General features: G+C 37.5%; 1 protein-coding gene and 3 non-coding genes across 4 annotated transcripts; 3 read left to right on the top strand and 1 right to left on the bottom strand.

Annotated features, from left to right (window-relative positions):
* The first annotated feature begins 367 nt into the window (after positions 1–367).
* TRNAW-CCA lies at positions 368–439 on the top strand. Its single transcript has one exon. It is a non-coding gene; the product is annotated as a tRNA-Trp (tRNA).
* Positions 440–1,177: 738 nt separating this feature from the next.
* TRNAW-CCA lies at positions 1,178–1,249 on the top strand. Its single transcript has one exon. It is a non-coding gene; the product is annotated as a tRNA-Trp (tRNA).
* A 621-nt stretch (positions 1,250–1,870) lies between these two features.
* TRNAW-CCA lies at positions 1,871–1,942 on the bottom strand. Its single transcript has one exon. It is a non-coding gene; the product is annotated as a tRNA-Trp (tRNA).
* A 3,986-nt stretch (positions 1,943–5,928) lies between these two features.
* Positions 5,929–22,122, top strand: LOC121412717 (tumor suppressor candidate 3-like). Its single transcript, XM_041605493.1, is given in 12 exon segments — positions 5,929–5,981; positions 10,990–11,088; positions 11,737–11,906; positions 12,941–13,058; positions 14,303–14,389; positions 16,563–16,619; positions 17,174–17,314; positions 18,050–18,139; positions 18,840–18,903; positions 19,377–19,451; positions 19,947–20,037; positions 21,623–22,122. Coding segments are annotated over 11 exon segments (999 nt in total). The 5' UTR covers positions 5,929–5,981; positions 10,990–10,998; the 3' UTR covers positions 21,639–22,122.
* The last annotated feature ends 1,567 nt before the right edge of the window (positions 22,123–23,689 follow it).

The raw sequence follows: 23,689 nt of genomic DNA, 5'->3' as shown, positions 1-23,689 counted from the left end.
TCTTTTTCTTCTTCTTCTCTTTACCTATATACTCTCCTCCATTTTTGGTTGTTCTCCTGCCCCCTTTTCCAATGGTTGTTGGTTGTTTAACATGAGATTTTCAAGGGCCCCACTATTATTAAACAAAACATTTATTAATTTATATTGATTGATAGAAGAATAACAAGGTTATAAACTATCCCGAAATAGTTTAAACAAGTTAAAAACGACTAACGACATATAAAACTATATTGGACTATTGTTTTGTAACGGTATATTTTGTTCAAAATCACACATGCTAAGGAAATATAGACAAACATTACATCATGTCACTGTCCCATGGTCACTGTTTGCTGAAGATAAGAACTATTTCACAGGTGTTCAACTTGATTCCGTGGCGCAACGGTAGCGCGTCTGACTCCAGATCAGAAGGTTGCGTGTTCAAATCACGTCGGGATCAATCGTAGTTTTTTTTTACTAAATCATTTTATTACTCTTTCCTTACATTGAAATAAAACAATAATAATTGGTCATAGGTCGGAAATGAATTTATATTGTCGCACCAAAATCATCCATCTTTTCTCTATATAGAAACATATACACCTTTTCTGATTTTTTCCCCGTTATCCTTTTCTCTCTTTCCTCCTCCTCCTTTTTCTCCTATCTTTCTCCTTCTCCTTCTTCCCTTTCTTCTTCTTCTTCTTCTTCTTTTTCTTCTTCTTCTAATTCTTCTTCTTCTTCTAATTCTTCTTCTTTTCCTTCTTCTTTTTCTTCTTGATCTTCTTCTCCTTCTTCTTCTTATTCTTGTTATTATTATTATTCTTCTTTTTCTTCTTCTTCTCTTTACCTATATACTCTCCTCCATTTTTGGTTGTTCTCCTGCCCCCTTTTCCAATGGTTGTTGGTTGTTTAACATGAGATTTTCAAGGGCCCCCACTATTATTAAACAAAACATTTATTAATTTGTATTGATTGATAGAAGAAGAACAAGGTTATAAACTATCCCGAAATTATACAGTTTAAACAAGTTAAAAACGACTAACGACATAAAACTATATTGGACTATTGTTTTGTAACGGTATATTTTGTTCAAAATCACACATGTTTAGGAAATATAGACAAACATTACATCATGTCACTGTCCCATGGTCACTGTCTGCTGAAGATGAGAACTATTTCACAGGACGGTGTTCAACTTGATTCCGTGGCGCAACGGTAGCGCGTCTGACTCCAGATCAGAAGGTTGCGTGTTCAAATCACGTCGGGATCAATCGAAGTTTTTACTAAATCATTTTATTTTCCCATTTCCTTACAGTAAAAATCAACAACAATAACAGTATCAAGATACAAGATTCCTGACATGAGTAGTATGTCCGCCAGCATGACAAATTGGTTTTTCATTTTATATGAAAGGGATGTAATATCGTTTTCCACTGTTTTTTTTTCTTATTTAAACCCCGCCCCCCTCACAGGTGGAAGAAAGGCTGCAGAATAATCATGGCGAATTTTTTTTTTCGTTGTTTGTTTTTGGTTTGAGCTTCCTTGCATGTTCATTTTAATATTTCACCTCACCGAGCCTTTGTTATAAAAGAATTGTGATCCATCTTATTTCTAAAAAGAAAACAACATACAGCGAAAATTAAATATTATACCTAACTTTATGGCTTGCATCTTATTTTAAATTCAGTTTTAACATAAATTGAATTGCTAAAACGATATTGATATACTAGCACATTAACCCCCAAGACAATTAGGCCGAACTCCTTGTCATGTTACATATGAAAAATTGATTTCGTACTGCATGCATATCATTGCCTCAAATGGTTGAATAGTTGAAGAAAAGCCTCGTTTCCAATCCAATGTGTAGCTTGCAAACAAAACATTTTTCCTGTGACCCCGACGTGATTCGAACACGCAACCTTCTGATCTGGAGTCAGACGCGCTACCGTTGCGCCACGGAGTCAGGATGAACCATAAGGAGATATATGTCGCAAATAAAACAACCTGCATTAAGTCGGACTCTGTACACTGATCCCTATTCTGTACAGAGATTAATGTCTATTTTTAAATCAAGATGAATCACAACGTCGTCTGCTCGGGCAATATCCTGTAGGCCAACTTGTAATGTACACAGGATGGTTCTTACACACTGGTTTTTCGATGTTTATGGGGCGTCATAACATAATTATGGCATTGGGGAACTAAATCAAAACGATTTGAAATGATAATTTTTGTCATGATTCTCAAAGTCGAAGTAATTCATTAATTCGAAATAAGTGTGTGAGAGGGAAAGATATGGGGGCAGAGAGAGAGAGAGAAGAGTGAAATGTTTGAGAGGGAAAAAGAGACAGGAACCGAGGGGGGTGTGCTTCAGGATGGGTGGGATGGGTGCGCAATAATGATTGATTATAGGCCTATATATAGATCAATACTCTTATATCAATATTAATTGTAACTGATTATTTTTGTTCCTCAAGTAGGCCTTCATCCTCATTCTAGTTTGTATTTTCAATTGCCTCGTTTCCAATCCCATCCATATGCATACGCAAATTGGATTTTAGTTCGCTCTTTTTCCCCGGGGGGGGGGGGCCACTTACATTGAAGAGTGGATACCATGCGCGACCAAAAAAACACGTAAAAAGGATGTCTTTTTCACGATGGGGCACGTTACGTACGTAACGTGATAAGGGTGTCAAAAACACAAAAATAATGAAAAAAGGGTATCTATTTCGCTAGGAAAATTACGTGTTTAGGGTCGAATTTGCGGGGATGATAAAACAAAATTAAAATGTTTTATAAAGCATGTCCTTTTTGCCCCAACACTTCGTGTTTAGAGTCCGATTTGCGCGAGGTGTAAAAGGTGGGGTCGTACTAAATCAAATAAGGTAAAGCCGACGGCCGAAGGACCCGTAACAATAAAACATTCCTGTACTTGTTTAGGGGTTCATTTCAGGGAACATTTGCCAAGAGTATTTTTGTTACCAATACTTGTTAAGGGTAGGGTTTCACACGCCAATACTTGTTAAGGGGTGCATTTTCAGAATATGGAAATTACGTGTTTAGGATGCTTTTCGAGACCCCATGGTCGCGCATGGTATCCACTCGTGAATGGAAGTGCCCCCCCCCGGTCTTTTTCGCGCTTTAATTAGTTTGTAATCTAAAATACACATTAATTCGTGATTGCATAAAATTTATATTTTTTCGTGAAATGAAAATGTGGTTAAAATCGCATCGGCAAATCTAAAGAATTCAGTTCTTGCTTGTGCTTTGTGCTCATATAATTTACTGAGGCTTATATTTGAATTGTTTGTCGAAATAAAGCTAATGCTTACTGATATATAGCTACCCTTGCTTCGGGCTCTTTGAGAAGCCGATATATAGGGGAAAATGGGGATAATGGGGATAATTTTTTTGTAGACCCCCTCTGCTCTTGGATATTGTTGGTTTTGCCCCCGAGCAGCACGACTGTCGATCGTTGTTCATAGTGGGGGGGGGGTACCGAGGTGACAGACACAAATTTGCTCTCCTTGGAATATTTTGTTTTTCTTAGTTAACATAGGGAGGGGGCAGTGACGCACTGAACCTAAATTATTGTGATAGAGTTTGATATATTTAAAAGTACATCATATATTTTACCCTGTTTCTTTTCATTTTCCTTCTTTCCTGATTCATTCTAGTCGTGACACTTTTCTGGGGGTTTATGGCCCCCAAACCCCACATCTGAACGTTGGGTTGTGGGGTATTCCTTAAGACTAATGTTTTAAATATTTTAATATGTTAGCTCTATAGTGTACGAGATCAATGATACAAATGCGAAGCGAGAGCCTATTTTTTTTTATTGACCTGAAACTGAGCTATTTTCAGGACTCTTGTCGGTTCAGGGCTATATCTCCATTTCAAAACTATTTCAAATTTCGATTCTCATTCTTTTTTATGTTTTCCCCTTATTTTACATCATAAACCAATTAAAGTTAGAATACTAACACAAAATGAAGTGGCATTAAAGGGTGGTTAAATAAACGGGGAACACCCCTTGCGCTTGATTGCGGGGAGGGGTAAATTTTACTCTCTCAATCTGTTTCTATATCTGAAAGCAACGATTTCATTCAATATTAATAAATATAAGAAAATTCCGAGAAAAAAAACGATGGTCATCGCCATGCGTATACATACGACAATCAATTTCCATCCTGATCATAATTATCATGTATTTTCTCTTTATCATCATGATCATACTTCTCATAATTATGATTCATAAAAAATATGATGTTCGACGGTATTATTATGGGTGAAATATTGGTGGATATATCCGACCCCCCATGCTGATCAGTGATCGATGAGGCAGGAGACTGTAAATGACCGATTTCCAAAAATAAGGGTAGTTATGAAAGACTGGTCAATGGTCAATCGCGGGGTCAAACGTATCTAGGGTATGTTTTTTTTTCCAAAGCTTTTTTTTTTCTAAGACTAGCTAAACGTGTTTAGGGTATGTTTTTTTCCCCCAAGCTTTTTCCCCGGGCCTTTCCTCCTCGTTTCCGATTGTGATATTTTAACCCTAACTGCACTGGGGGTATGCAAAGAATATAGAAGACAAAACTTGTTAAGGGGTCATATTCTGACGACAACTTATTTAGGGGCCATAATGTGCTAATGAAGCTCGAGGAAAAAAAACTTGTTTAGGGGGTTATTTTGCACACAGAGAAAAACTCGTTTATAGGGGGTGTTTGGAAATAATTTGGCCACGCGTCAGTACAGTAATACACTTTGACTGCCCCCGGGCTTTAACCCATATTATGCAAAACACTCTAAATTCCAAGGAAGAAAATAACTCCATCGATTGTGAATAGTGACTATAATAGCCGAATTTCAGAGTTTTCAACCTTGTGGATTTCAATACTATGTTAAAAGACATTAATCTTTTGAGGCTTTAAGTTAATCCTTAATGATATACAATAAACCCAAATATTCGGCTGTCACTATTGATTGATGGATTTATTTATTTCCGTTCAAACAAAAGATATAATCCAAGTATATACAGTGTAAATACAAGTCATGTTCAAAATAATACATACTCAAATTAATACATACAGTTCTATAACATTTCATAACAAATATTGAAGATAAAATTATCTGAACGGAGGGACTTGCCAAGAAAAGCAGAGCTTGTAAAAAAGGCAAGTCCCCAAACATAGTTCCAATAGGCCTACTAATTAACATAACCTATATACGAGAGATGGGTGGAAAACGAAATTAAAATACATAATAATTATACAAAATACCAAAATAGAGCTGTCGATATGGATTTATTATAAAATTCTTTAAGTTTAGCCTTCAATGCTGTGAAAGTAAAACATCACCTTTGATGTCTATTTTCCCGCCCCAAAAAGTTGATCACTCAGTTTCCCGCGCCCCAAAAGTTGATCACTCAGTATAACTGCATGGGGGAAAGTTGGTTACGACTCAACTTAAAAGATATACTCTACTTTCTAACCTCCACTTTCTCGCCTCTCCTTTTCACTTCTACCTCCGTTCTATCTCTTATGTTGTTGTTACTTTATTTTATACATGGTGTCGACCATGGATCTGTAGGTCCATGCATGGTCCATGAGTAGGCCTACCGTAAACCATTTTCGCAATTTATCGTCCAAAAACATCATAATTTTTCTTCTTTGGTATTTTTTTATTTTTTTTTTACTGTAATATGGCTCAAAGTTTTAAGCCAACAGTTTTTGTTTGCAAGAATTGAAGAAAAAAAAGCATTTGGGATGTCAAGGAGTAAATGAGAAAGAAAACAATAAAAAAAATAATATAAAAAAAAAGGTTAGCAGAGCGAGGTTTCGATCCTCGGACCTCTGGGTTATGGGCCCAGCACGCTTCCGCTGCGCCACTCTGCTTCCGTGATAATGAGTGGGCAATTTACCTTTATAAATTTAAGTATAAGTGGGAAAATACTTGTGCGCTTGCGCAGTGTGATTATTCTGTGTGCTGTGTGTTGTGCGAAGGTGAGTGGTTCCTTGTTTTTTCTTATTTATATTGAACTCTTGCCTGTTTTTGTACGTTAGATGAATCATATATGTCTGTCATCAACTTAACAACGATATTGTAGTCTTAAATGTGAATTTCCTTTCGTAGTTTAAGAAATAAAGGCGAAAACATTGTCATAACAGTCCCATACATGCATTTTTGTGTAACAAAAAAAAGTTTGTAAGAAACCACTCATTCTTGGCATGCTTGGGTAAAAAGTGGTATAGTGAGTACACCACATATCGGCCACCTCTTTGAAACCGACCACTTTGAGAGCATTAAAATTATTGCGTATTACAAACGATACGTGCGGGAGAGTAGGCGCAGTGTCCATGGTAAGAAATAAAGAATCGATATTACGAAAGAAAAAGAAGGGGATATTAGGTGAAAATTTAGAAGAAGTTATCAAAATTGACAAGACCCGAACCCAGCAGAAAAACAGTTGTTGATACCATGAATTCCGATAGGAAATGTCTTAAGAACAAATATCCGTTGTCAATCGTCAAATCATATGCTGGAGCTCGCAGATATTTATGAAAATTGAATCGGAGTCGCCGATCGAAACCTAGGAATCTAATCTGCTCAATTTTCTGCACAAATGAGACTGGCCCACGAGACCGGTATGTGACAAAAAAAATGAAAATCCTCAAATCTCAATGAATTTGGTATCATTTGAAAGCCTTAAAAAGACCTTTCAAATGATACCAAGAACTCAAATTTTCATCAAGAAATTATAAAGTTATTCCAGTTTAAGTCGCGCATATTTATCCAAATTTGTGGTCATTGTCTTAATGTAAAGTCAATGGAGTGCATAACCGATTTTTGTGACCATTTTGTGACCATTTTGAACCCAAGTCTTCAACGGGCTCTAACTTCTTTGTTTTTGAGCCCTTTGAAGTAATTTAGGTATCAATGGAAAGGTGAAAGAAAACTCAATTGATGTGTAATCATTTCACTTGGTAATTTTTTCTTCTTATTATGTGTAAAATAATTTCTTTTAATTAATTCTAATTAATTATGCAAATTACAATTACTCGCCTCTTTTTTTTTGCCAAATGAAGGTGATAATGAGAGATAATTTGTATATAATTTAGTTGGCATCAAAACACATCATGTAGATAATTTCCTTTAATAAATTAGTTTAAAGTATTGTTTTTGTAATTTCTAATGTATTTCTTTGTTTTTCTGATATAAATTACAATTAGCTCTTTTTCAACTTTAGTATTGTGTACATGTATGTATGGGGTCTTTTTTTTACAAATGAAAAATATTCCTTTTGTACATGTACTTTGTATGGTATAAAAATACAAGTGTGCTTTTCTGATGTATTTGATTGTTTCACCAATTCTTTATGTATTTTATCGTTTCAACTATTTGTTTATAGATGGATAATGTAGCTTTCATTTTGGAGACCGTGGCATTCGATTACAATTTTTTTTAAGAAGGATGAGCAGCAGAGTCTGAGGGTGTAAAGATGTAGCATTGCATGTAATTCAAGTATCAAGAAGGAAACATAAAAATTAAGCTTTAATATATGCATTTCTTGTATGATTACAACAAAGGCCATGTTCGAGCACTCCTTTTTTTATGAAAAATAAGTTCATATTCTAGCGTGAAATCACTGCACATAAATAAAGCTCTGAACAGCAACAAAAACAGGCATCAAAGCTCCAACACTCAAAACAAGAGAACAAAAGTGACACAAAAATTTATACAAATCCCATCCCCATTTCAACTTATGAACACAACCCCCCCTGCACCCTTCTTGAAAAAAAAAATAATTATAATAAAATAGAAAAAAAATGAATAACATAGAAAAAAAATAGACAATAGAGCCATGTGGAAGTGAAATATTTCCTCTGAGAGTGAAAAATTAAACAACAAATTTTTTTGCATTTTAATCATGGGCGGAAATTGGCCCCAAAGGTAGGGGGACGCTGGCATCGGCGGCGAAAGCCAACAATTTTAGGGGGACCACCAAATTATTTTGATAATCAAAAAAATACACCAAAGGTTATCAACCAAAAATTATAGGGGGACGCAGAAAACTAAATTTGACAAGCAAAAAAAAAAAGGAAAGAAAAAAAAAAAGGTTATCAAAAAAAAAAATTGAGGTGGGGGGGATCGTCCCCCACCTCAAATTAAGGGCGGGGGGGATACACCTTCCCCAGCTTTCGCCGCCTATGGATGCCGGCAACTCTGACAAGTTAAAAAAAAAGTTTATCCCCAAACTGTTGTAAGGTCATTTTAACCCCAAAAAGTTTGACCAAAAAAGAAAGAAAAAACATGTATTATTGTTACATGTCCCCCTATTATTTTGGGTAGGGGGACGTGTCCCCCTGGGATTTCCACCCATGAATTTAATTTTAGAAAAGTCAACATTGATATTCCACTGTGACTGTCAAAAGCAAATCCAGTTTCCAAATGAAACGATAATCAACCACCTAGACTAGACTCTTGACTTGAGTCACATAACCTTGGATGATAAAATCTTTCTGTGACAAATGTATGTATTAAAATCAATATCAGAATAATTATCTATGGTATAATGACAGAGATTTCCCAAAAAAGGCACAACATAATCATCAAGTAAGCAATTTACGATCTAGTTCAATCCAGCATGAACGACTCACTATCGACCGCTCCCATCACCCTGCCAACCGCAGGCGCATCGGGCAGCTCGACTGCCGAGAGACCGGCTGTGACAAGGGTAGCATCGCCCTGCCAACCGCAGGCGCATCGGGCAGCTCGACTGCCGAGAGACCGGCTGTGACAAGGGTAGCTGGCATCTCTTATATCTGGACTGCGCAGCGTCAGAATCGCGTAAGTTTGGATTTTTTGATAATTCAAATATATTTCCAGTCAAATTGTATACCTAATCGGATTCTTGTTTTACTTACCATTTTAAAATTTCGAACATTTCCGCGTCCAAAAATTTGATGAACTTTCAAGCTCCGATATCCACACTTTACAGGCGAGTATCCACATTGAAACTTATATGTACAGAAAGAGCACATCTTTAGCTGTCTGTTAAAAGGCACGAGATTGCACCTACTATGTGCGCATGCGCATTAAACCCCATTTTCAATGAGCCGCCCCAGACAGAGGCGATGCCACTCGTAGCAAAACCCGCGCGAAAACCGTGCCACCAAAACCAGCGCTCGCGATGCCCCGTATTCGCACATAGCTACAAATGAGACGAAAACTAGGTAAAAGTGATAAATATTTTCACATATATGATGCTTAGAGAAATTAGGTGGTCAATAAGGCGTAGTTCCAACCATATATTTTCATTACAAATTTTGATTATGGCTCTCAAAAGGGGGACGGGGTGGCTGGATCTGCCAGTGGGGTCTAGGTCCCCTTCCACATTGGGCAGCAGTGAATTTCAAGACAGACAAGATTAAAACAAATAGAAGAGAGGTACGGTGTGCTGAAAAGTGGTAATTTTTCATGAGTAATCTGCTTTTCACATTTCCATTTGATACCAGGGTAACACTTTTGCAGCAAATGAAAACAAAAGAAATTGGTCTCCCAAACTGGAGACTCTCTGAAATTGAATACCCAAATTCTTTACAAAAGTCTGTGATATTGGAGATAATCTCCCACATGGGAGACAGTCTCCCATATTGGCCGTGCTCCCCCCCCCCCCCTCATCATACAAAAATACATATGCTGTGAAGGCAAACAAAAATGTGATGAGTAAATTTGTCATGAAAAAAATACTCCTCTTTAGTCACCATTTTCTTCAAAAATTCTCTGTTTACTTTTGTTTTCATAATCATAATATGTTTTGTTATCATCCATCCAGAAAACAATGGGCTTTTGACCTCAATGAGGCTAAATTTTGGTATGGAATTGTTTCTGATGCTGTTTATTTAATTATCCTGTTGCAAAGCAAGTCTCGAATATTATATCAGAGATCGAACCCTATTTGAACGGTCTCCAATATTGGCCCATGCCCTGCCTCTACTGTCAGATGATGCCAGACCTGCAGACCAAGTGAAAATCAAGTTTTTTTTTCTGCTAAAATCTGCTCAGATCAAGGAAAACAACCCTCTTGATCTTGTCATATGGTTATGACAATTTTGAGTCCCTGTCAATGATATTTTTTATTTGTAATGCAGCATCATCATACAGCCCTGATTGGGTAGCAGACTATCTCTGGCTTCGTGCCAGATCTAATACAAGATCAAACACCATATATATAATCATGGTTGATGATGTTTAATTGCAATCTGCTAATATTCACTATGGTGTGTCCCAGGGTTCAGTACTTGGGCCTTATGTCTAATTTGCTTTGTTTTATTACAAATTAAAATTTAACTTGAAACGTGAACTGTGATATGGAAATATCCAATGTAAGTTTACTTCTGTAATTAAATTTGTTGCAGATCTCCAAATTAGTAAATGGTACATGTATTGATGACTTTAGCCTGGACCAATTCTTTACACTGTCAAGATCAAAGAGAACGTGGACACAATTAAAAGATTCAGAAGAATTGCGTTCATACAAAGCTGATACAAGGTTTATTCTTACACACAGAGAGTTGTAACGCAATGGAATAATCTACAAGATGAAGTTGTAAACTGTCAATATGTTCAAATCGCATTTGGAAAAGGTCCCTGAATATGTAATTCTGGATGAAAATTTATTTTGTCCATGCTCTACCTATGAAACTCAACCCCAAATTAGTTTCAGGTACCAACTTTCGGATGCAGCAGGGCAAATAATTTGTGTGTAACTTTATGCCGACTTCCAAGGTAAATTTCCAAGGTAAAATGTATTTTAAATCAGAGGGACTGTTCCAAGGGGCATTTCCTTAGAAATTAATCTTTAACACGTTCAAACTCTATCCTGTTAGTGTTACGGATGGTATCCTACAATTTCCTTCTCTACCTCAAATCTTTTCAGTCTTTTGAAATGGTTTTCAATGTGCGTTTTTCTTAATATATGTATTTCTTTTTCTTCGAATCATATTTCAGGTGAACAAGATGAGGTTTGCTAGGTCTGGAATGTTGTTAGGAGCGGCCATCTTGGCTGTCATTATCTGTCATCAGCAGAGTAATGCAGTAAAAAAAGAAGTAAGTAAAACTTTCTCATGTTATGGGCATTACACCTGAAGTCTTATCTGTTTTTATATAATGCTGATTCTTTTCTTTTTTATATGCTGGATTGTGATATAAACTGGGTGCTTTTAAGCAGAATTTCATTTTAAATAAATTATAAGGGCATAGAAACACCACAGCTGAAACTTTGTTAGCCTTTCTTATAGCCTACCCATAAAGTTTCATTGCAAAGTTGGCCTTTCACACATTGCTATAAACAAGGCACTATCCATATTAAATTGGTGTGCATAATTTTTGGTTATAAGCTGTCTTTCACATCCTCCCAGCTTTCACAAGCATTGCCCAACACTGCAACAAATGTAAAATGGATTCAAATTATTATAGTTTATTCATTGATATAAATATTTTTAAAGACCTACATCACACTCCATCTGTGCACATGTGAATCTGTTTGAGTGATATAGAACATGGTGCATGTTTATTTGAAATGATTTAAGATTATTTTTCTCTCTAAGTAACGTATTTGAAATTAACAATCATCTTACATGTATTTCACAATCCTTAGCTCTTTGCATTTTTTAAACACACCAATTTTTTTTTCACTCCTTTCTCTTTTATCTATTTGACATTGACTTTCTTTATTTTGTTTCTTCTCATTTACAGGAGCAGCTTGGTGAGAGGGTTAAGCAGCTGGTAGAGTGGGGTAACAAACGGGCAGTCATCCGTATGAATGGGGACAAATATCGACTGTATGCTAAGAGTTCCCCAAGGAATTACTCCCTGGTCATCATGCTGACTGCCATGCAGCCTCAGAGGCAGTGCTCCGTATGCAAGTAAGATTAGAAAATTTTTTGTTCAACTTTGCAGTTTATGTTTGGTCACTACAATTGGCCGGACTATTTTCATTAGGGAGATTCAAAAACATCATTGGAACAAAGATAGCAGTGATTATTCAGATATGTGTTTTTCTAGTTCATATAAAAGTATTTATCCTGGCCTAAGAAATTCATGAAGTGGGTAAGGTTAAGAAAAAAAGGATGTCTAACATACAAACATGTTGATTCTTTTATGGATTGACACACAAAATTTGATATCTTCCAAATTTTAGAATACATTCTAAAAGTGATAATATGGGGATTAGCCCCCAAAACAAAACCTCAAAACCAGGGTGCTACATAAGCACTTGCCCGATTGCCTGGGGCGAGTAAAAGTTGGAGTCGGGCAAGTGTTTTGAAATAAAGACCAAAACTACTTGCCGGAATCGGGCAAGCAAAATTCTCACAGTAAACTGACAAAAATTATGGTCGATATCATGGCAGGAAAGATAAAGTCACTTTGTAAAAAGAAATGCAATCACAAGGTAGATCAGTTCATGTCGAAAGAGAGAAAAAGGTCAATGGTTTATAAAACCACAATACATGTACTTTCTTTTGAAGAGGTAAAACTTTTTTCAGGATTTTTTGGGGCAAGTGAATTAAAAATTTACTTGCCCGACTGGGCAAGTGCTTCAAAAAGTTATGTAGCACTCTGTTTAAAACCATGGCCCCATATCACAAAGGTGAGCGATTAATCGCTAATTTGAAAGGGCAATTCTGATTGGTTCCTAGTCAGTCTACTGAGTGAAATGCGCATACAAGGATGATCTTGATTGGCCATTTCATTTAGTGATTAATTGCTAACCTTTGTGTTAGGGGGCCCATATTGATATTGCTGAGTTAAACATTGCTATATTTGAAACATTCCGTCCAATAATCACTTGTTTAAAAATTTGGTCTAACCTTTCTACAAGTAAGCTTTTGATTACCGGTATATGAAACTATCCACTCATCTCATTCTTCCTTACCGAATTCACTTTGGTTTGACCCAGAGCTGTCGGTGAGGAGTATCAGATACTGGCCAACTCATGGCGTTACTCTCAAGCTTATTCCAACAAACTCTTCTTCGCCAGTGTGGATTATGATGAGGCTGCAGATGTCTTTAAGAGCGTGAGTATGGGATGCGCTATTTAAAATTTGAAATGATCACAGTTATTGTCTTGCTTAAATGTATTATACTAATTGTTCTCATGTTGAATGTATTTTTACATGATTCATTTTGTATCTCATATAGGATATTCATATCTTATGTAGTGTCAATCATAATTGACAATATTTTGTCTTGTTTGTTCTTCATATCACTCCTCTTCACCACCCTCTGTTTTTCTCTCTACCTCACTCAATTTTCTCTTCCTATTTGGAGGTCATACCCCCCTCTCTCCCTCTCTTTTTTTTTCCATTACTCTCATTTCTCTCTAGCTCTCTCTGTCCCTCTTCCCCTTGCTTATTTCTCTCTTCCTTAATCGTCTATTTATGAGATAATCTTTTAATTGGATCTAAGTTTTGATACAGAATACTGTAATTACGTTTTTGTTCATTTGCTTTGTTATATTGTACTTCATGAATTTTTGTAAATTGACCCTTTCACCATGTGCTGCTGGTCAATTTTTATGTGCATATATACCAATGAATAAATAAATAATTTTTTCTCAAAATTTCTGTATGTCAAAAGAGTAAACTATTGAAATTATTTTTTTCCCATAGCCTATCATCTATGATAAATCCTTAAAATCTATTACACATAAGGCATGGTGTAGGACAGTGAAGTGACCTCTACTATAATACATTCATGGGTAACTAAGTCTTGAACTGAGTACATTTTACTACATATGTTCCATGATAAGGAGATTCAACGTTAGACTTCTGCACCGAATGAGACGTTCAGAAAAGCACATCTAGATTTCTAGAGATTCTGTCTTGTGTGATCCACTGAAAACTGGCTGCTCTGCATCAGTGCATTTTATTTTTTTACACTTGTGCAGGTTTGAAATTAATAAAGAAATATTACAATATCAAAAAACTTAGAATTTAAATTATTTGAAAACTTGATTTCTTTATTTCTAATGAGAATTATTTTGTAATAGCTTTAACATGAATAATATTTTTAGCTGTTTGTTAAATTTCAAACACATTTTACACTTTCATTGTCTATCTTCTCAGTGCATCGGTCAATGACTGGGAAGTCCGTAAGAGTCACAAGTCAGAAAAAAAACAACCACAAAACTTTAGCTCAAGTGGGAATAAAATTTTAAACTCTTGTTTTGTTGTGATTTTGCTTTGGTGTGGTCCATGACATGGTTCATTTGGTCTTTCCATAAATGACATTGCTTCTTATGTATTGTTTTGTTCTGCAGTTAAAGATCAACTCTGCCCCCAGCATTATCCACTTCCCAGCCAAGGGAAAGCCAAAGAAAGGAGATACATTTGAAATTCAGAGGTAAGTAAATTGGTTGCATCAATACTGGTGGATTTCTCAGATTTCAAGAGCAGATTAGTTTTCTTTAAAGGAGATTATACATGTAGGGGATGGAAGAAGAGAAACAGGGAATGATGGATAGATTGAGGGGATGAGAAGAGAAGGGGGAAGAAGAGGAGGGGGAAGAAGAGGAGGAGGAGGAGGAGGAGGGGAGGAGGAGGAGGGGGAAGAAGAGGAGGGGAGGAGGAGGGGGAAGAAGAAGAGGGAAGGAGAGGAGGGAGGAGGAGGAGGAGAAGGAGGGGGAAGAAGAGAGGGGGGAGGAGGGGGAAGAAGAGGAGGGGAGGAGGAGGGGGAAGAAGAGGAGGGGAGGAGGAGGGGGAAGAAGAGGAGGGGAGGAGGAGGGGGAAGAAGAAGAGGGAAGGAGAGGAGGGGAGGAGGAGGGGGAAGGAGAGGAGGGAAGGAGAGGAGGGGAGAGGAGGAGGAGGGGAGGAGGAGGAGGAGGAAAGGAGGGGGAAGAAGAGGAGGGGAGGAGGAGGGGGAAGAAGAAGAAGAGGGAAGGAGAGGAGGGGAAGGAGATGAGGGGAGGAGGAGGGGGGAAGGAGAGGAGGGGAGGAGGAGGGGAAGAAGAAGAGGGAAGGAGAGGAGGGGAGGAGGAGGAGGAGGAGAAGGAGGGGAAGAAGAGGAGGGGAGGAGGAGGGGGAAGAAGAGGAGGGGAGGAGGAGGGGGAAGAAGAAGAGGGAAGGAGAGGAGGGGGAAGGAGAGGAGGGGAGGAGGAGGGGGAAGGAGGGGAGGAGGAGGGGGAAGGAGGGGAGGGAGGGGGGAAGAAGAGGAGGGGAGGAGGAGGGGGAAGAAGAGGAGGGAAGGAGAGGAGGGGGAAGGAGAGGAGGGGAGGAGGAGGGGGAAGGAGGGGAGGAGGAGGGGAAGGAGGGGAGGAGGAGGGGGAAGGAGAGGGAGGAGGAGGAGAGGGGAAGGAGAGGAGGGGAGGAGGAGGAGAAAGGAGGGGGAAGAAGAGGGAGGGGAGAAGGAGGGGAAGAAGAGGAGGGGCGTAGGAGGGGAAGAAGAGGAGGGGAGGAGGAGGGGGAGAAGAAGAGGGAAGGAGAGGAGGGAGGAGGAGGGAAGGAGAGGAGGGGAGGAGGAGGGGGAAGAAGAAGAGGAAAGGAGAGGAGGGGAGGAGGAGGAGGAGGAGAAGGAGGGGGAAGAAGAGGAGGGGCGGAGGAGGGGGAAGAAGAGGAGGGGAGGAGGAGGGGGAAGAAGAGGAGGGGAGGAGGAGGGGGAAGAAGAAGAGGGAAGGAGAGGAGGGAAGGAGAGGAGGGGAGGAGGAGGGGAAGGAGAGGAGGGGAGGAGGAGGGGGAAAGAAGAAGAGGGAAGGAGAGGAGGGGAGGAGGAGGAGGAGAAGAGGGGGAAGAAGAGGAGGGGAGGAGGGGGGGAAGAAGAGGAGGAGGAGGAGGGAAGAAGAAGAGGAGGGAAGGAGAGGAGGGGGAAGGAGAGGAGGGGAGGAGGAGGGGGAAAGAAGAGGAGGGGAGGAGGAGGGGGAAGGAGAGGAGGGGAGGAGGGCGGGGGAAGGAGAGGAGGGGAGGAGAGGGAAGGAGAGGAGGGGAGGAGGAGGGGGAAGGAGAGGAGGGGAGGAGGAGGGGGAAGGAGAGGAGGGGAGGAGGAGGGGAAGGAGGAGGAGGAGAGGAGGGGGGGAAGGAGAGGAGGGGAGGAGGAGGGGGAAGGAGAGGAGGGGAGGAGGAGGGGGAAGGAGAGGAGGGGAGGAGGAGGGGGAAGGAGAGGAGGGAGGAGGAAGGAGAGGAGGGGAGGAGGAGGGGGAAGGAGAGGAGGGGAGGAGGAGGGGGAAGGAGAGGAGGGGAGGAGGAGGGGGAAGAAGAGGAGGGGAGGAGGAGGGGGAAGAAGGGGAGGGGAGGAGGAGGGGGAAGAAGGGGAGGGGAGGAGGAGGGGGCAGGAGGGGAGGGGAGGAGGAGGGGGAAGGAGAGGAGGGGAGGAGGAGGGGGAAGGAGAGGAGGGAGGAGGAGGGGGAAGGAGGAGGGGGGAGGAGGGGGAAGGAGAGGAGGGGAGGAGGAGGGGGAAGGAGAGGAGGGGGAGGGAGAAAAGGAGGATGAGAATTATGGGAGAAGGATGAGAATCAGGATAAGATGAGCATAGTATATTATTAACAGTGTTTATATTCATCAATCTCTTTTTCACTTCTTTAACTGCAGGTTGGAATTCAGGCTGAAAATTTGGCAAAATGGGTTTCTGAAAGGACAGATGTACATGTAAGTATACAGATTAGTCCACTACCCAAGCTATAATTTTGAAAAGATCAGTTATTGTTATTGTTTTGTTTTAGTCTAAAAATTGTATTTTATTTTTGAGTGAAAGATTTTCATTTCAATTATTTCAATTTGTAAACAGTTTTGTCATAAAGGACACAAGGATCAAATGATAAGACTGGCTCAACAGTCTGATTTTAGCCACACAGGAGTGGATGAAAGTTGACAATAAAACTTGCAACCTATTGCCGCCAAATCAAGGTCTTTCAATAAATGTTGCTGTTAGGAAGATGGGCAGTCCCTGCTGAAGATTTGGAATGATTATTGTTTGTCTGGCTATCTCAATGTTCTCATATGTCTATAGAGGCCACTTTTGTGGTCAAGTGTGCATGGGCCTCTCCATCAGGTAATGGAATACATGCAACAGGTAGTCTAGCCAAGCAATTTTGTGTATGTATGTACATTCTTATGCAGTAACTGCTTCAGCTACAACACAGTAAGGTAATGGTCTGTCAGCCAACAATTTCAATCATGTCTCTTCATATTTGTGATTTCAGATCCGCATCTTCCGTCCACCCAACTACTCTGGTACCATTGCCCTTGGTATCCTCCTGGCCATGGTTGCGGGCTTTTTGTACTTCAGACGCAACAACCTTGAGTTCCTCTACAACAAGACCATGTGGGGTGTTGGTGCTCTGGTAAGTGTTGTTGAGTTGTGTTCTGTGTTGGTGCCAGATTACAGTATTGATCATCCTTAAATTCCTGTATAACAACACCATGTGGAAAGTTTGTGCAAATGGTTGAGTGTTTGAGTTGTGTTAGATGTTGGAGTCACATTGTGGTGTTGAATGACCTTGAGCGCCTCTACAATAAGACCATGCGTGTACTGTACCGGTGCTCTGGGAAGTATTATTTGGTGTTGAGTTTTATTATTGTTATTGTCAGATTACTGCAACATAGTGCTTTGTGTATTGAACAAAGTCTCCTGATCGGTGTTGAGGTTATTGTCGGTGTTTATTTACAAATTTTCGGTGTTGCTAGCTCAAAGTGCTATTGTCAGTATTGAATGATAAGCACTACTTTTAGAATGGTTGGTGTCGGGATTTATTCAGATTCAGGATTAATCAGAGAATAGTGTCAATGTTGATGTGGTATTCACATTGAGAAAAAGTAGTCAGTTTTGGGAGAGAAAATGTGCTTAAATGAACATTTAGTAATTAATCTGGCTTTATTAACCGCTTATTGAAGTTCTCATTTAAAATTGAGTCTTAATTATCAGTTTAGTACAAAAAATATCAAGCTGTATTTTACAAATATGTGAAAATATAGCATTCAAAGCACAATTATGGGAACAAAGGAGATAACCCCAAAAGCAAAACTCTTATTAATTAGTAGCGTACCTTACATAATTGATTTTTAATCTTTTTCCTCAGAGCATTGTATTTGCCATGACCTCAGGTCAGATGTGGAATCATATCAGAGGACCACCTTACGCTCATCGTAACCCACAGAATGGACAAGTGGTAAGTGAAATATTCTCATGGATGTATTGTAAGAAGCCAAGAAGGCATGAAAAACTATGCAGAACTTTACACATGACTGGAATACTTTCTTTTGAGCTGAATGCACATCCTCTGTTTTTTTTATTCCAATGAGCACACCCTAAATCTGGGTAGTTCATCATAAACATTTGTTGGATTAATGACATTATCATATCATAACATTTTCTCAAATTGGTCAGCCCTCATAAAATTGTCCCTTGATCTTTTGTAGATTGAATTTATTTTCAACAAGCATCCAACTTCAATGTTCCTTAATTGTCCAAATTGTATTTGGGGTTCTAGGAAATTAAGTACCTTACAAGAGAAAATTTTGATATTTCATTTAGGATGAGAAAAGTTAAAAGTCCTTCATAAAGTCATGCGTAACTCGCAAACAGCTTCATGACATACATATAGCTCTTAATATTGAGATTAATTCCTAAGCACATAAACTTATTTTCTTATTCTGGTTGCTTTTTGACACCACAGCTTAAATAACCTGACAAATTGCTATCACTATCATATTCAGACAGCTTACTTGCTTGTCATATTTGGAAGTTGATGATGTTGTATAAACAGGATTATGACAGACAATGTTTAAGAAAACTCTTAATATCACCTTGTTGAAATTTAGGGAGAAGTGTGGTTATTCTGACATTTCTTTTTGATTTTGCATTTCTAGAGTTACATCCACGGAAGCAGTCAAGGACAGTTTGTAGCTGAGACCCACATCGTCATTCTTCTTAGTATCCTTTGAAAACAATGATATCTCTAAATAGGGCAGGGTCTTGCATTGGGCTCTACATCTAGGAGTCTGTCCAATAGTTTTATGCATGTTTTAAAGATAATATATTTTTATTATAATGTACTTCTGAACAATGATTGAATAAGTATCTTGAATATATAGAATTAATCAACAATGATGAATAATGCAATTCATTTAACCTGCATACCCTCTTGACACAGTGTTAAAGGCACAAGTGGTTATTATGCAATCAAGTAAAATATTTCATTACCTTACTGATTCAGTTTACATCTTATTCAACTCTTTTCCACTTTAACATGTGATGATTGATCCAATCAAAGAGAGATATTAGACTTGGTAGTACTGTTTGTGGGACTGAATTATAAACGAAACCGTCCCTAAATTATTCAGAAATGTTGGTTGTAATACATTTCCTATATCTTGATATTTCCTTTAACTAATAACCTTAATCAGATGCTGCTGTGACCTGTGGTATTATCTTGTTGAATAAAAACTCTATTACTGATGGTGATGTGAGGAAGCGTAGAGGTAAGATAGGACCAGCAGGAAGGAATGGGGGGGGGGGGTATAAATTATCTTTAACTGAGATGATTTTGTTTTTTGTATTGGTAGAAAGGACAATACAGAAAAAGTGATTATATTTGACTGCTGCGATGTATTTAAAGTAATTTGGAATAGAATCGCCAAAGTCCCAATCAAATATTCCCTGTTGCCTCACCAAGAATGCAACATTTTATTCACATGTGACATAATTTCTGCTACTTTTTTGATATACCAATGAATGAAAGGATTAAAGTTTGTTTTGAAACATTCCTGTTTATCAATTAAATAAAATGCCATAGCATAATTCTACCATTTTTATCAAGATTATCAAGAGAATTAATAAAGTGCCCAGGCCTTAATAACAGGACACAAATCTTGTGACTTATTTCTTCATAGGAGACAGCTCCCCTCTGATTTATTGGAATTTATCTGATGAAGGTAATGTTTATTATATATGTTTGTTTTTCTTCTTTTTTTCAGTTGTGACTGTTATAGGATTGGCCCTGGTTGTCTTCTTTTTCAGTCTCTTACTTTCAATATTCAGAGCCAAGTATAGAGGTTACCCATACAGGTGAATGTCTAAGAAATTTTCTTTTTGAGTTCTATTTTTCTCCTTTATGTACACTCCAATTTATGTACATTTTATGTTGAGCCTATCTTTAAGTTAAAAATCTTTATTGACTTCATGAGGAATATCCTTAATATTTTGGGGGAATCAATCCCGTAGATATCTTGCAATAAATTTGTCATTTTATTTTTTTATGGGTAGTGGTTGATTTTTTTTCATTGATTATGATAATAATAATAATGTGCGTTTATATAGTCCTATCTATCAAGAAATAATCTTTTTCAAGGCACATTCTTATTGCCAATAATTAGCTTGTTTCTTCTTAAATGCGCAATTCTATGAAATATGTGTTCACATTCCTGAAACAATTTGTCTAGTGCATTTAAAAGATTGCATTGCTTTCAAATTACCTCAGCTTAACACTTAATGAAATGAAACATGAAAAGAGAAAATGGGGATAGGATGTACATAAAATTGATGATTTTGTGGAATTGCACATATGAGGAAAATTGTAACCAGGTTATCCTTAAATGCAACACATTTTCAAAATTATGCATATCTTAGATTAATATACAGAGATACTGGTATTAGAATTTCCAGTGGTTATTAAATGAATTGGTACAGAAATAGAGCACATATGGCACTGAAGGTCTCTACATTGGTGTTCTTGTTATCTATTTATGCCTTTTGAATTTATGATTGAATCCTGGAGTGCACTTGGTTGCACATAGGTATTTAATACCTATGTGCAACCAAGTGCACTCCAGGATTCAATTATTTGGAAAGAAAAATTGATTTATTTTTTTTACATGTGAGAAATATGAATAGAGATGGAGGTTGGACAGTATCACAGGTCCAAAAAATCAAAGTACAAATACTTGAGCAATGATATTTCAAGTCCACTGCATATGCAAGAAAGTGAGGATGATTGCTGACCGGTGTGTTGGCTCAGTTGGTAGAGCATCCGTCTTATAACTGGGAGGTCTAGAGTTCAAACCCCGGCTGGGTCAGACCCAAAGACATTAAAAGATGGTAGTTGCTGCTACCCTGTTTGGCATTCAATGATTAAAGGGATAGAGCCTTGTCGATCTGGCGCTGCGCAGCGGCTGCGGGCCCATGATGGGCAAAGCAAATTTTCAGACTATTTCATTTCATGTCTATTTTGAACAATAAAATGTGGATTTTTTTTTTCCATCATTCATTTTATTTGAATATACAAATTTCTTGTGAACTTGCAGCAAAATAAAGAAGACTGCAGTTCTCTTGATATGGATACTATCACTTAAAAAAAATAATTTCATGAAAATGTATTGGTCATTGGTTTAAAAAATATATTAATGCATTTGTCCATCATAGGCATTCTGTTTGCAGGTAGTCCTTCTGTCCATTCTGTTTCATTCTTGCAATAACTCAAGAAATGTTTGAAATATCAACTTCCAACTAAGTCCAATAATGCATATAGGGTGACAATGATCTGGTTAGTTTTGGTGGTATCAAGTACAAGTCAAAGGTCAAAGAGGTCATTTGAATATTTTTTGTATATTGTTTTGTAATGATTTTGTGTTTTTTTCTTTTTTTTTTCTTCCAGCTTCCTTATAAAGTGATCTGTGATTTGAAGAACACTCTAATCGGAAGCCTTGCTTGCATCATTTTACTTCTTAGAATTTATCACAGTAATTCTATGTTGTTTCCTGTTTTTTAAGTTTTCAAGGGTTATTGTGTATGATGAGCCATGCTTGCATATATTCTTCTAAAAAATGTCAATGTTATTTTTATTGTCATTTGTGTCATTTTCAGGATATGCTTTTTTTTGCAGGTTTGTAAAGATTACACTACTAAAATAAATCATGTAGTAAAAAAAAATAGCAGCAAGAAATACCTCAACTTCTTATTAGTTAAATTTATAAAGTGTGGCATATGATTTTTAGTTGATGAAATATCATACTTGTTTCTGACATCAAAGTGCCATATACTTACATAATTTGAAATGATGATTGAATCAATTTTAGAAGTAATCAGTTGAACCAACTTCAGAACTAACTTCAGCGATGTGATAATTTGTCAAAAAGAAAGCTTTGGACATTGTCCTTTAGCAAACAAAAAGGAGCATACTGATAGTCCATATTTTTTACATATCTGATAGGATAATCTGAGAAGATGAATTGCAGAGAATTAATTGTAGTGTTGCTAGCTTTCCATAGTTTAAAATGATGTTATTGCTGGTTTTTCCATAATTGAGACTGATTTGTGTTATTTGTCCCAATGAAGTATTTTCTATGATATTGATATAATAATGCCGATATTCCATCTCTTGCACTGTATTTTTTAAAACTTGATATTACAAGGTTTGACATGTAAGGTCCTCATCTTGACTTGAGTGTCCATGTCTGTTGGATGTTAACCTTGCTTCTGTACTTTTGATATTTTGATTAATTATTTATATTAAGGACTTGTAATGTCAGGTGATTATTACTCAATGAGTGGATTCTTTTTATGTCTGAATCCTGTATCTCAATTTTGTTCACAACTTTAACCCATATTTCCATTATCAAGTGCTTTTTACAGTTATGTCATGAATTAAATGTTCACCCAAAGGTGTAGACCGTTAATTTTATTTCTGTTTTCTTTTTCTTGTTTGTATTGTGATATAGACATGGATGTATATTTTTTTCATTTTGTTATATAATGTATTATCATACAGACAGTGATGAATATTTTTTTTGTAGCGTTAGGTTTGGCAGTTTCGGTAAATGTTAAGATTGTTAGTTTTAGAAGTTCAGATTTAGTAAAAACAGTTTATCAATTAACTGTTGTTTGAGAATGCAACAAAAAATCAGATATGACTAAATTTGCAATCAGAATGTTGTAATAAAACTAAGTTAGAATGGGATGAAAATTTGTGCGTTCATAGCTTTCCGATAAAAGATACCTTAATTTATTTGATAAGAGGTATGATAATAGGTTACAAAGAGGGGGCTAAATATGTTTAGTGTCATATTGAACAAAATTGAACAAAGAATGGGATATTAGAATAATAATCAAGTATAATTCAAATTGTTGAACCTTCACTATAGCTTTAGACTGTAATATTAAATATTTTCTGTCTGTATAAATTTTTATTGTACTGCAACATTAGTATTAAGAAAAAATCAGACGGACTGCACATTTATTTGAGTGAGACTTCAAAGGAAATTCATAAAATATTATCTTGTTGGTATGTGTGGAATATTTCCAATGTGGTTCTTATATGTATATTATGTATACAGTACATTTATAACTGTGTGAAATTATTTCTAATTTAATAGGACAAGATTACGTGTTAATGGTAAGGGATTTATAAATAAATTTCATTTATATCTTAAATATAGCATTGTTTCACTTGGCATGTGATTCTGCTTTGAAATGTTGACCCCCATAATGTGTCGAATCTGAGAAATTTACGATTGAGATATATAGGTGACACAACATTTTATCCTGCCACAATTGCTCCGGTCCTAATATCTCAGAGGGCATAGGGTTTAGAGTCATTAGCGTATCAAGGATTTTCCACATGGGGGGCAAAATCGTCCGCCAAAAAATTTGAAAAGCAAAAAAAAAAAAAAAGGTCCTCAACAGGATATAAAGGACATTTCGCACCAGAAAAAAAAATTGACAA

This window comes from Lytechinus variegatus, chromosome 1 (genome assembly GCF_018143015.1).
Source record: "Lytechinus variegatus isolate NC3 chromosome 1, Lvar_3.0, whole genome shotgun sequence".
Lineage (NCBI taxonomy): Eukaryota > Metazoa > Echinodermata > Echinoidea > Temnopleuroida > Toxopneustidae > Lytechinus > Lytechinus variegatus.
This window is presented reverse-complemented; position numbering and strand designations above follow the sequence as displayed.